Below are 12610 nucleotides of genomic sequence, written 5' to 3' on the forward strand. Positions count from 1 at the left end.
ATTAGTGGTCAATCAATATCTGTTTTTAAATGGCCAATGCCAATATTGATATTTAAGAGGGCAGGGTGGCTGATGATTGAAATAAAACCAATATACAGTGGCCTTCAAATCCACATAAAAAATCTGGGATTAAAGATCCAATTATTTTTCTTTTTTTATTCTCTCCTTTTCTCCCCAATTTGGAATGCCCAAGTGGCTTGTTGAGTGTGTTACCGCAGAGACATAGCACATGTGGAGGCCCACACTATTCTCCAAGGCATCCACAATCAGACAAAGCAAGATCTGCGCATACATGACAATTTAAATAATCGTGTTATTCTCCACTTTTGTCATCAAACCATGAAGAGGCTTGCGTTCAACACTTGCGCACATTGGATAAGCCAGTAAGAATGCCTCATGTACCCATGCCAATCGATTTATTTTTATGCCATTTATGACCTTACACTGATAAAGAAACGCAGTTTAATGTGATTACATGACCACAAATGTTGTCGGCTTAGTTAGCATAATCGGTATAAGAACGTGTATGTAAACATGCTAAATGACCATGTTATGTCCTCTGTACAAATTGTCCGATTTTCTTGCTTCCATTGAAGCACAATAGAAGCTCATTGAAACGTTGAGCCTTTTTACATGCACACCAATTCACTGATTTCTCACATTACATGACATTTGAAATAATCTCTGTTAATTCTCTACTTTTTGTGTCAAACCATGCAGAGGCATGTGCACATAGAATAAGCCGGTAAGAACGGCAATGCCATATCGGGGTAATGGGCAAAAATTTCGATAAACCGTTTCGATCAGTTTATTCTTAAGATGTTTATTCTATAAGCTGTCTAAGAACACTGTTTATTGCATTTACATGACCACATACGTTGTCAGCTTATTAAGCATAGTCAGTGTATGAAGGTGCATGTAATCACACTCATTGTCAAATCATTCTGGGATTACATGAATCTTTAAGTTTTGCACAAACTTGCAGAACTCATGCCAGCTTGAGTGCGTGCTTTCAACAAACAATAGAACAATATAATTCAAATTGGAAACATTTTCACTAGTGTTCTCAGAATTTTGGACCCCATTGTATACTGAAACATTTTTATTTTTAAATAAGCCAAGCAGTTCAATGGCCAATTATGGGCCAATGTATTGACCTGAACTGTGTATCTGTTTATCACCAACACTAATGCATAATAATCTATGCAAACTAAATAAAAAAACAGAGAAAATGTGGTAGATGCCAGACAAAGCATTTACTACAAAAACTTTGCAACACACATCCGCATATTGTTTGCATGAATATAACAGATACACATTATAGTTTAAAGCTCACATTGCTCTCATAATCATTGGCGCTGCACACGAGTTAACTGATGTCTGTTGCTGTCTGTAGTGCCCACGGATATGTTACATATTCACAAGAATCATAGCTCAAGCAGGGACCGCATGGGTAGAGAGAAAGTAGGAAATTGGAGTCCATTATTGCATGAATATATGAATGTGTGATTTGACTGTGTATAGTATTTATTTATTTCTATCTTTTGCTTTTGGCATTTCTCTCTTTTTCATTTCTCTCTGTCTCTTGCTTTGTCATTCTTTGGACAGGCAGTGTTCTCTTGCTGTTACTCTCTTGTTAACATTACACTGGGCATTATTTGTATATTCAGAACACATATTAAACATGTTGTTCTCTCTTTTAATTTTCTGTATTTCTCCCTTTTTTCACTCACTGTGTCTCTCTGTTGTTCTCAGATTTTCAAGCGTTACCGGGTACAGTGTGAGGTGCAGAAAAGACAAGTAGAGACATGCGTTCAGTCCACTCAGAAGGATGGCAAGCTGACTGCAGATCAGGCTCTGGTCAAACAGGCCTGGGAGAGACTGTTTGCAAGGGTAAGATACACCCACATGCTTACCTAAAGGGACTTTTTCTTACTCAAACTTTTCTTACTTAGAATGTTATTGCTGCAGCTTTTAGATTGGCATCTACATCTGGATAGTGGGTTGCCAGATCCTCTTGGTAAGGTTGGTGAGTGGCTACATCAGGCAGAGAAGCTTTTACAAGAGGAGCTGGTCCCTCAGCAAGCCCACGATGAGACCGCCAAAGCCATTCACAAAAAACGTCTACACGACCAGGTAGAACTGGATGAGTGTGTGTGTGTTTGTCTGTATGAATGTGTGTTGGAATTAGAGAATGGATGAATGAGTCTTAAAAAGACTAACAAAACTTTACATTTCTCCCATTAAAACAAATCTTGGATCTTACAATTTTTGCTTTTGGTTGTGTAGGAGATCTTAAGACTCCTTGAAGGACATAAGCAGACTGTGCAGTTAATACACAGAGACAGATGTGTCAATAATGTCCCCATTCCCATTGAACAACTACAAGATATGTCTGAGAGGTAAACATCATAACAGATAATCTCAGCAATGAATAAAGCGATTACATTTAAAATATCCCTTAGAAGCAGTACAAATAAAACTTGTAAAACTACTAGGTATTGAGTATTGACTCTTTTTTTTTTTATTTAACTGCTCACAGACTGAACTACATATCTACCTCCTCACAAGTCCACTTAAGCAAACTGGGATTCTGGGAGACGAAATATTGTATGCTGGCATTTCTGACACTAGCTGAGTCCAAGCTCAAATCCTGGATCATTAAATATGGCCAACAGGAGTCAATGGAGCTTCTACTGCAAAGCTATGGTGTAAGTTTACAAACTAAGAGCACTGAGTGAATATGGTAGTAATTTTTATCCTTCCCTCAACTCTTCCATCATCGTTCTTGAGCCAATTCCATAAAATTCTGTATAGCCTAACCTCTGTTATAAATAAATAACATGAAACTTATTATTTTGATGCTTGATATTTGGATTGCATAATTAAATGTGCTCATTTGTCATTTGTGCCTTTGTTCACTTTCTGCTTCTCAAGTCATTTGTGGAGGGACAGCAGTTCTTTGAGAAGTATGAATCCAGCCAACAAGCTCTGATACAAGCTGCTGATCTTTACATTAAAGTAGATAGTTCAGGTATGCTACATATATTCAATAATTATGTGTTTTATATGTACATATTTTGCCTATGGGACTGCTAAATGTAGTTTGTTAATAGCTCAGCAACTTTTTAGACAAGTGATTTTGGGGTTTCATTTTTTTCTTCGTGACTGCATAAAGGTCCCTGTTGAAAGGTCCAGCTTTGTTGTGCACCAGCATACAATATATTGTGTTTTGAATGCAGGTATACTGGTGTCCCTACCAGGCTTCTTTACTTGCTTAACAAGCAAAATTCTGGTGAACAATATGGCTATGCTGGTTCACTAGCTAGACCAGCACAAAACTAGCAACAACAAGCATAAACAACTTTGGACCAGCGTGGAAATTATTTCTGGTCTAAGGTAGACATGGGGTATCTCAGTGTGCAGTTATTTCTTTTTCTGATCACTTTGACATGAGAATCATAAATAGAGTAAAGGCTATGCGGCTATGCACTTTAAAAATCTGAGATATATTTATGGTGCAGAAATGATATCATAGCAGGACAGATAATAGCATGACTTTTATCTTGAGCAAATCCTTCACATTTCACTATCTCAGCATCCAGAGGGCAGTTTGATACAGAAGTCTCTGTCTCACCTCTTTTCACCCTCTGTGAGTTTAATCCATCTGGCCTCAGTAGTCTTTCAGCCTGTGCCTGTAGCATTTGCCTGCTGTCTACGTTTCTCTCTTGCTTTGTCGGTGTGGCTCTTTTCCTTCTGCTTTTTTTGCTCTCCCTCTACGCTCATCCCTCTCTCCCCAGGCTACTGGTAAATGAGGTTTTCCCAGGCACAGAATTCAAAAGGGAATTCCAGTCTTTTAGTGGAGAGACTGTATTCTGATTGGGTGTATCTGGGCAATAGACTGCCAACATGTTGCTTTCTACATGCCCAAGGCAACCTCAGCACATATATGTGCTTTGTGTTATATCTCAAATGCTATTGGAAGATCTCAAAGTATATCTCCAACAAACCAATTACATCTTATCATGGCAGTTTAATGCATTGTTTTTCAACTGGTAGGTTGGACATCTGTTCTGATTTTGAACAGTAGGAAAAAAACACTTCTAAATACAAATAAATACAGATAACCTTAAAACATATATCTGGTTAGTATAGCAAAATAAATAGGTTTATCGATTTTAAAAAGGACGAGAAAATTCTTCCAATATCTTTAGTTGTTTATGTTAAATGCTGTGCGTTCTATCAAACTGTACAGTGTTTTGCAACACTATTGTCTCACTTGGTTAAAGCCAGCAGAATTAGGTGGATTTCAACATGGAGAGCTTGCATTACATGCCCTTATCCTCAAAACCCATAAAGAAAACTATGCAGAGTTAAAGGAATACAGCCCAGGCTACAATACAGGTAATGTCTGGTATTATGATGGGTCGCCACTTGATGTCTAATGAAATATCTGGCCCCTGAATCAAAACCAGTTGACAAACACTGGTGTAAGTTCTGAGCATTATGTGATTAAAAATTATTATTTTAATTAAGTGCACACACACACGTATTTAGTAGAACATTCATGGGAATTCTCTTCCCTGCCTTTGTGTGTGTAATTTGCCTTTGTAGTAGAGGAAGGCATAAAGCTCTTCCTGCGAGAGGTGTCTGATCAGTGGAAGAGTCTGTCAGTGGAGGTGCGGAGCGTAAGGTCCATGCTGGAGGAAGTGCAGTGTAACTGGCTTAGATATAACAGCAATGTGGCCTCATTGCAGGCCTGGCTGGAGGATGCCCAGGGAGCTCTCAGACAACCTGAGAACACTAAACGGGTGAGAGATCCAGATAGATGTAACTCTAAAGTGTAACTCTCATAACTGGAGCAGAGTTAAATTTAAACTAACAGGTATTCTGGTTTACTCTCTTTGTTTTACCCCTATCAATATTTTTCCAGGAGTTTTTTCGAAATCTTCAACACTGGATAGACCAGCATGCTTCTATGAACAATGCGGGAAACTTTCTTATTGAGACCTGTGATGAAACAGTGACACGAGATGTAAAGCATCAGCTTTTGCTTCTCAATGGACGATGGAGGGAACTCTTTCTAAACGTCAAACAGGTAAACAAAAGCAAATTACTGATGGATCTGTACTGACCCACATTAAAAGTCAAGTATTATGCTAAATTGTTACATATGGCGAATTATTTTAAAGCATGACTTAAACCATTGAGCATGGCTGCATAGTTTCCATGTGAATCCTCAACTGGCACTGTTGACCAATGACACTGTCTGCTTTGATTGGCTGATATATATATTGTAGTACAGTTTGTTAAAGGAGACAGATTTCTTTTTATTTAAATTAGGACCTTACATTTATTTAAATTTCCTATGATATTAATTACATGTTATGCCGATTAATTAATAGAATTCATTGGCAAATCAATATTTACTATCAAAAAATAAAAAAATGTATTGAATAGAAATAAATATATACATAATAATTAAATAATTACAAATAGTTATATTTAAAAAAAATCAAGACTTAATATATATTAAATCAAATAATACAGAGAAATAAAATACATTATATTATTGTGGCAGATGAGTAAAGCATTGATTAAGCAATACAAATAGGCTTTACCATACAATGTATTGTTTATTTCCTTACCATTAGCCTACTGTCCACAGCAATCCATTTTAAAGTTAAATTTGTCAATCTCTCCAAGGTAGAGTTATTATAAGGGCTTCTCTTAAGACATGTCTATGGACACATTAGTCAGACAGATGCTGTTGTAGTGTCTCACTTTGGTTGTGTCATGTCATAAACAGCGTTTTAGACTGTATCATGGTAAACGTAGAGTGAAATATAGAAAAAAACTTCTCGAGAACCCTTCATTCGGAATTGCCCTATGCTCAGCTTTGTCTGAAAAAAGAATGTGTCCTTATCTTGTGCTGTATGCTGTGGTTTGTTGTGGATTGTTGCCTGTACAGCTGGAGTTGCACTTACTGCCCCCTGCTGACTGAGACTTTTAAAAATATGAAGGTGGCTTCAAGCATGAAATGTAATAAGTAAATTCCTTATTACGGTCCGGGTCATTATTAATCGTGTAATTTTTACATGAATGTGTTATTTTTTATATAATTAATCACACTGCATTTATGCATTAAATCACTCTAGTTAAAATTTACTTACTGTACTCCTACAGTGCCTACACTGTACACTGTCTCGTCTCTCTTCACAGTATGCCCATCTTCCTGATACTCATAATGTGAGGGAACATCAGGACGTCAGCTTAGCCTTACAAGAGTTTCTGGACACCTCTTTTAGCAAACTTACCTCACCACTGCAAGTGTCATTGCTGGATGTCAAAGCCTTTATGGATGATGTTGAGGTAAAGAGGTCATCACATTCAATGGATTTAAAATGTGTACTTAATCTTTTGGGGGAGGTAATGCTGGCCACTCAGTATTATAAATGATAATAAAGACTTATTTATAATTAAAGACTTTTTGTTCCAGTTCCCCTGATTTGAGTTACATATAAGCCTTTTTTTTTGTTTGTTATATAATTTCACACATACCCTAGGATATCAAGCACAGGCTGCCTTCTATGGAAGCACAATATAAGGCTCACTCTGTCCATCTTCTGGCCAAAGACTGTGTTTATGGTGGTGGAACTAAAGCAATCTCTACTATTAGGACAATCGAAACACAGCTCCATCAGGTTTGGGCCATGTTTGCTAAATTATTGAATATGCTATTGCTTTCTGAAAAACTTAAATAGTCTGATCATCTCAACTTGAACATGTTGGGTAAAAAATGTAGTGACATGCAGTGGTGTCTAAAAGTCTGAGACCATATTGAAAATCTGGGATTCAAAATTTTATTTAAATAATAAAAAAATCTAAAAACATTTGTAGGATTTTGAAAGTCTTAAGACAAAGTAATAAGAAGCTCTTCGGAGCATTCTCAAATTGTGTTGGAATAACAGGGATCATCAGGTTTTGCACAAACTTGGAGTCCATGCCATTTCGAGTGAATGCTCTCAATAAAGCAACAAAGCTACATTCAAAATAGTAAGAAACCCTGAAATTCCCTGTAGCCTCCCATTCATCAGGAAAGGAGGAAGCAGGAACCAGATTAACAATCAAAAAGACTTTAATTCAACATAAAACACTAAATTGAAACATAACAAAAGTGCATACACAAAGCACTGCTATTGTGTGTCTCTCTCTCTCTTTCTCTCTCTCTGGCATCCCTTTTATCTCTCTCCCACTGAATGGGCAACTCAGCCGCGGGTGGGAATCCGCTCGGCCCGGTCTCTCCCCCCTCCTTGTCACATACCCCCACCGCCCGATTCAGGCCAGGATAACCTCCCTTCCTGGAGGGGAGGAGTTGCCCCTTCAGCCATTCCATCACCGGCTGGTCTTGCCCACCTCCTGGGTACCTGGGTGGGACGAGGGGATGGGAAGGGAGAGAGAAAGATAGCGGGAGAGACAGAGAGCTAGAGAGGGAGAAAAAAGAAAAGAAAAAAAACTCTAGTTCCCGACCATTTAGTCCTCAGTCTGCTGTCCAGCGATCCTCCGTGACGCCGGATGATGGCACTGGGTTCTGACTCCTGGCAGCCGGCAGCTGCTCCTGCGTCACCAGGCGGATGGCAGCGGTTCCTCCACCGCCCAGCAGACAGCAATAGCTGTCCAGTGATCCTCCAGGATGCCGGACAATGGCACTGGATTCCGACTCCTGGCGGACGGCAACAGCTCCTCTGCTTCCTGGCAGATGGCAGCGTTTCCTCCACCTCCCTGCGGATGGCAGTGACTCCTCTGTCCCCTGGTGGACAGTAATGGCTCCTCTGCTTCTTATCAGTCAGCAGCGGCTCCTCCGTCTCCTAGCACCACTCTTTACCTCGTCGTCGCGATCCTCCTTCAGCGCGTCTTCCTCCTGTCCTGGGTTTTGGCACCAGGGTGTCAGACAAGCCTCTCGTTCATCGGGAAAGGAGGAAGCAGGAACCGGATTAACAATCAAAATGACTTTAATTCAATATAAATCACTGAACTGAAACATAACAAAACACACACACAAAACACTGCTGTGTGCGAATCTCTCTCTCTCTCTCTGGCATTCCTGGCTCCACCTTTTATCTCTCTCCTGCTGATTGGGCAACTCAACACTAGGCGTGAATCCTCTCGGCCCTCATGAAACTTTCCATTTCATGACTCCTTTAATTATGTGGTCTCCAACTTTTGGATCCCATTGTATGGACCCTTTCTTTAACCAAAGTCTTGGAAGAAATTATGTGAGTGTTTTTATGTGTTTTTGTTTGTATCTTCACAGCTGAAAGAGAAGTGTCCTTTAATCCTGAGGGAGTGCCAGGCTCTGTTTCCTCTGTTAGAAGAGCTAGAAAAGCAAATCTCAGCTTTCTATCAGACAGCAGAGCACGCTGGACACATCATCACCCAGCAACACAACCACAAAATGTGCCAGGTCAGACAGACAATTTGGAGGAAAAGAGTAATAGACCATGAAGAACTCAGTGGGGTGAAACACTAATAACATGTCTGTCTTTTGTAATCACACATGGATTCAATAAGGAAAAGATACCTTTCTGTATCTATTTGAACTAGTGTTTTTATTTTTCTTATCACTGTGTAAATCTGTGTTTTTATTAATTTATGGCAGGAGCTACAGACCCAGCAGCAGAACTGTAAATATTGTGTGTGCGCTTTGGAGCGTAGTTACCTGTCCCTGCAGAGGGCGCTGTGCTGTTCGAAATCACTACACAATTTCGACGTATCTCTTCTGCAGAACAGAATAACAGAGATTCAGACCACTTCACAGGTCAGACTGTACTACGATTCCTAGAGAAATACCGAGGATTTTTTACATTATTATCACTTTTACATTTTCTTTTTTTTACATTTTAACACATTTTAAAAAATGTTGTGCAGTTTTTGTAAAGCAGGGATTAGTCTTAACTTCAGAAATGAGAGCAAATGATCTCATCAGTGTTTCTCAATGTTTTCTTAAAAGGGTTATATCATACATTTTTATAAAACAATTTCCTTTTTTATAATTATAAATAATTTATAATATTAGTCAAATGGTTTATAAAGCAGTCATATTTCAGTTTTGTATTAACTTTTTTCCAAATTGTTTAAGTGAGCCAATTATCCGATCAGCTAAAATGTAAATGAGGACAGTGCTGAAGCACTTGTCTGTGATGTCGCAAATTTGTGGAAATACACAACAAGTTGTTTTTGCTGCCTTGTTTCAATAATGCTCTTTTTGAACTCAGAAAGGATGTTTTGACTTCTGAAAGTTACAGTATGTTAGCACATCAAGCACTTTTATCTCAAAAGTTCATGGAAATTGTATTCCTTCTGATATAATGCCTTTAAGATCTAGTTTGGATTTGTCTCTTGCCAAAACAGTTGAAAGACTAACAGTGCTCTCAATGCAGGCTCTGATGCAGGAGGCTTTAGAATGGATGCAGGTGTCAGAGACTAATGGCAACCTCATGCGGCGGTTCGAGGAGTCTCGCACTGATTTGGAGAAGGCACTGCGGGTAGGCCGGGCCTGTCTAAAGGAAAGGGGAGACCCAGATGAGCTGTTCCGCAAACATAATGTACGTCAATAATATTTTAATCAGTCATTCAACTTTAAACATAATAAACTTGTCTGTTTCTTATAATTGAGTGAATAAATATTTGCTCAGGAGTTTTTTGGGCAACTGGACCAGCACATTTTGAGTGCTTATTTAAAGGCATGTGATGATCTCACTGACATCATCTCTGAGGAAGACCAGCAGGGTCTGCAAGAGACAATCAGAACACTGCACAAACAATGGAAGGTCGGTTGAATTTTCTCTGCAGACAAATGCACCAAAATGTCTACTAAATATAGTCACTGGCCCTACAGAACAACATTGCCTTAACCGATAATGTGAGTTTGGGAAAGAACTGTTTGTCTAATCAATGGCTGATCAATGTGATAGGAAGTGTTTGGGAAATCTATTTGAAAACAGTCAAAATTTTTGCACTTTTGTTATGCATAAATAACACACATCATCTAAGAATTCAATGTTAACATGTATTTTTTTCCTTACCAAGGACATCCAAGCTGAGGCCCCCTCCCACCTGCTCAGACTCCGGGTGGAATCAGAGAGGCGTTCAGTGATGACTATATTACAGGACTGCAGGGTAGAGCTGAAAAGAGAGGACAAGGCCCTGCTCAAGGCCGGCAGTGAAAATGTGATCAAAGAACACAGGGTGAGACAGAAAGACGAGAAATAGATAAATAAAAGAAGAGATAAATAAAAGAAAGAAAAGTTCATACAGGGTCACATGTTATAACATTGCAGTATACGGAGTGCTTTTGAAATGTGACAAATATCTGTCATTTATTTCTATGTTTATATAGGTGTATTTCAGAGAGAGACACCCACTGTCAGCATGTGAGAAGAGACTAAAGACAATGATGCTGCTCTGTCAAGATCTACCAGAAAATGACCCATGCCATCAAACTCTAATTGAGACCAGAGAACATCTTTCAGAGGTCAGGAGTTTAGTGGAGAGAACACATGTGAGACTACAACAGCACCCTGACAAATGGAAAGAGTGGCATGATAGGTGAGATAGAAACATTAAAGACATATTACATGACCATTTCTGTCCATGCTGATATACCTGCTATAAATCAGGTACAAATAATTATTACAGTTTGTGTAATAATTTAGGTCTTACATTTTATTTTTGCTGGACTAAAGATTCAGTGAGCTGTCTGGATGGCTGCTCTCCCAGCAGACATCGCAGAGCGGTGCTGAAATCTCCACTGTCCAGGTTAGCCGACTCCAAATTGTATGATATATGCTACAATACACTTTTATAAATAATATCTACTATACAAGTAGGCAGAAGACTTACTCCACTCTCCTTTAGCTGCTCGCTTTCCCTCTCTCTGCAGATGCAGCATCGGGCTGTAAATGCTCAGGGCCCAACTCTGGGTTGGCTCAGAGCACGTCTCGCTGTGCTGGAGGAGATATGTCTTGATAGTGAAGTTCACACACAGAGAGCGTCTCTTGATAAACTCTCACAACAGTTTTCTGAACTGCTGCTTTCCCTGTCTGAGGTAAAGTGTGCTCTTTATGCCATCTGCTCATCCTTGTTTTTAATGTGGGGTTGCGTTCTTTAACAGTGTGTTTTTATATATGTTTGGATCCCCTTTCTTCTACACTACCAAGAAGAAGAATTTCTGAATAGTACTTTCTGTGTTATGTTCTTGCGGTCTCTTGTAGGCTTTGTCGGAGTGCTTATAGGTGAAGTATGTAAGTTCTGCTCCACTAGTGAAAACATATACTGTTCCAAACAAGTGTCCCAAATAGTCCTGGCAGCCAATGGCTGGCCAAACAGGTAGTCCCATCCCAAAATAATGCTTATGTTGCTGTGTTGGGCCACTCAAATCAAGAAGAACAATAATGGCTAGAGAGTGCTATTATGGCACTTCGATTCATCTCAAAGGTAGATTCTCGGCTGGTGCATGACCCACTTGAAGGACGCAATTTTAATTTTTGTTAATGGCCACTCAATTCCAGACATAAATGATATGTGTGATATTTATCTTATATACAAAAAATATACATTTCTTCAGAATATATGGAATTACAGAAAATGTGATATATTTCTTTAGTATTCTTGTCCAGGAGTTTTCAAAGAGGGGTCTATGACATTTGGTCTAACGATATTGTAAAGTTGAAGTTTGCTCTTGTACTGTATTCACAGGAGGGCCCTGTTGCAGAGAACCTTGAGAGGAGTAGAGAGGAGGTGCAAGAGGAGGCTCATGAGGAGGAGGAGGTGATCCATGCACAGGAGCACAGAAGAATACTGAGCTCAGAGAATGTAACAGAGGCCAAACAGCTGCTCGATATTCACCAGGTTGAGAGTGTGAAATTCATTTTGTTGACACATTTAATGCAATAAAAGTGAAGAATCTCTGTATTCATCACGTTTGCTTGCTAATCTGATTTCTATGATTAAGGGATTCTTTATCAAATGATTTTCCATAAAGAAGTGAATCTTGAGATCATTTATTTTGTCTTTTCTCTTCCCTTCAATGTCTCCTTTCTTTCTCTCTCTTTCATTGTCTTCATCATTCACTCATGATGTGTTCTCACTGCTCACGGAAAAATTAAAGACCAAATGGGCAAAAGAGGCTGTAATATCTGAGAGGCTTTTCAGTAAAGAAGATTGGACCGATCAAGAGAAACACCTGCAGGTGACCTTTAAACATAATAATTATACTTACACATATGGCATATTGTATTAAGGTTTATTTTCCCCATAAGATATGTACAGACAAAAATTTCCGAACATAAATGACACAACCCAAGTATTAATTCCATTTTCAAGCTTGTTTTTTCCAGCTGTCAAACACAATGCACACTTAAGCTGTGTGCATAATGTTTGACACTATAATACAACATGATACACAGTATTGCATAAACATGATATATTACTGAAATTAATTTACCATAATTACAGTATACTTGCAGTTAAAGCTTTGGTCTTTTTACAATTAGTAGTCAAGTGGGATTGTACAAATGAATGCATTTAGTATTTTATTGTATATAGTTTT

At 38.8% G+C, this 12610-nt stretch overlaps 1 protein-coding gene across 1 annotated transcript in view; it reads left to right on the top strand.

The window, feature by feature from the left end:
* Positions 1 to 12610, top strand: part of syne1a (spectrin repeat containing, nuclear envelope 1a) — a 173155-nt gene that overhangs the window by 21551 nt on the left and 138994 nt on the right. The window contains exons 12-30 of the mRNA XM_052098241.1: positions 1756 to 1893; positions 1972 to 2136; positions 2290 to 2402; positions 2543 to 2711; positions 2938 to 3034; positions 4615 to 4811; positions 4934 to 5098; positions 6223 to 6372; positions 6567 to 6704; positions 8315 to 8464; positions 8660 to 8818; positions 9441 to 9605; positions 9696 to 9830; positions 10090 to 10248; positions 10400 to 10608; positions 10746 to 10818; positions 10943 to 11107; positions 11758 to 11909; positions 12157 to 12250. Of these exons, the coding sequence (XP_051954201.1) occupies positions 1756 to 1893; positions 1972 to 2136; positions 2290 to 2402; positions 2543 to 2711; positions 2938 to 3034; positions 4615 to 4811; positions 4934 to 5098; positions 6223 to 6372; positions 6567 to 6704; positions 8315 to 8464; positions 8660 to 8818; positions 9441 to 9605; positions 9696 to 9830; positions 10090 to 10248; positions 10400 to 10608; positions 10746 to 10818; positions 10943 to 11107; positions 11758 to 11909; positions 12157 to 12250 (2793 nt within the window). The remainder of the gene's footprint in view (positions 1 to 1755; positions 1894 to 1971; positions 2137 to 2289; positions 2403 to 2542; positions 2712 to 2937; positions 3035 to 4614; positions 4812 to 4933; positions 5099 to 6222; positions 6373 to 6566; positions 6705 to 8314; positions 8465 to 8659; positions 8819 to 9440; positions 9606 to 9695; positions 9831 to 10089; positions 10249 to 10399; positions 10609 to 10745; positions 10819 to 10942; positions 11108 to 11757; positions 11910 to 12156; positions 12251 to 12610) is intronic.

The sequence above is a fragment of the Xyrauchen texanus genome, chromosome 30 (assembly GCF_025860055.1).
Source record: "Xyrauchen texanus isolate HMW12.3.18 chromosome 30, RBS_HiC_50CHRs, whole genome shotgun sequence".
Lineage (NCBI taxonomy): Eukaryota > Metazoa > Chordata > Actinopteri > Cypriniformes > Catostomidae > Xyrauchen > Xyrauchen texanus.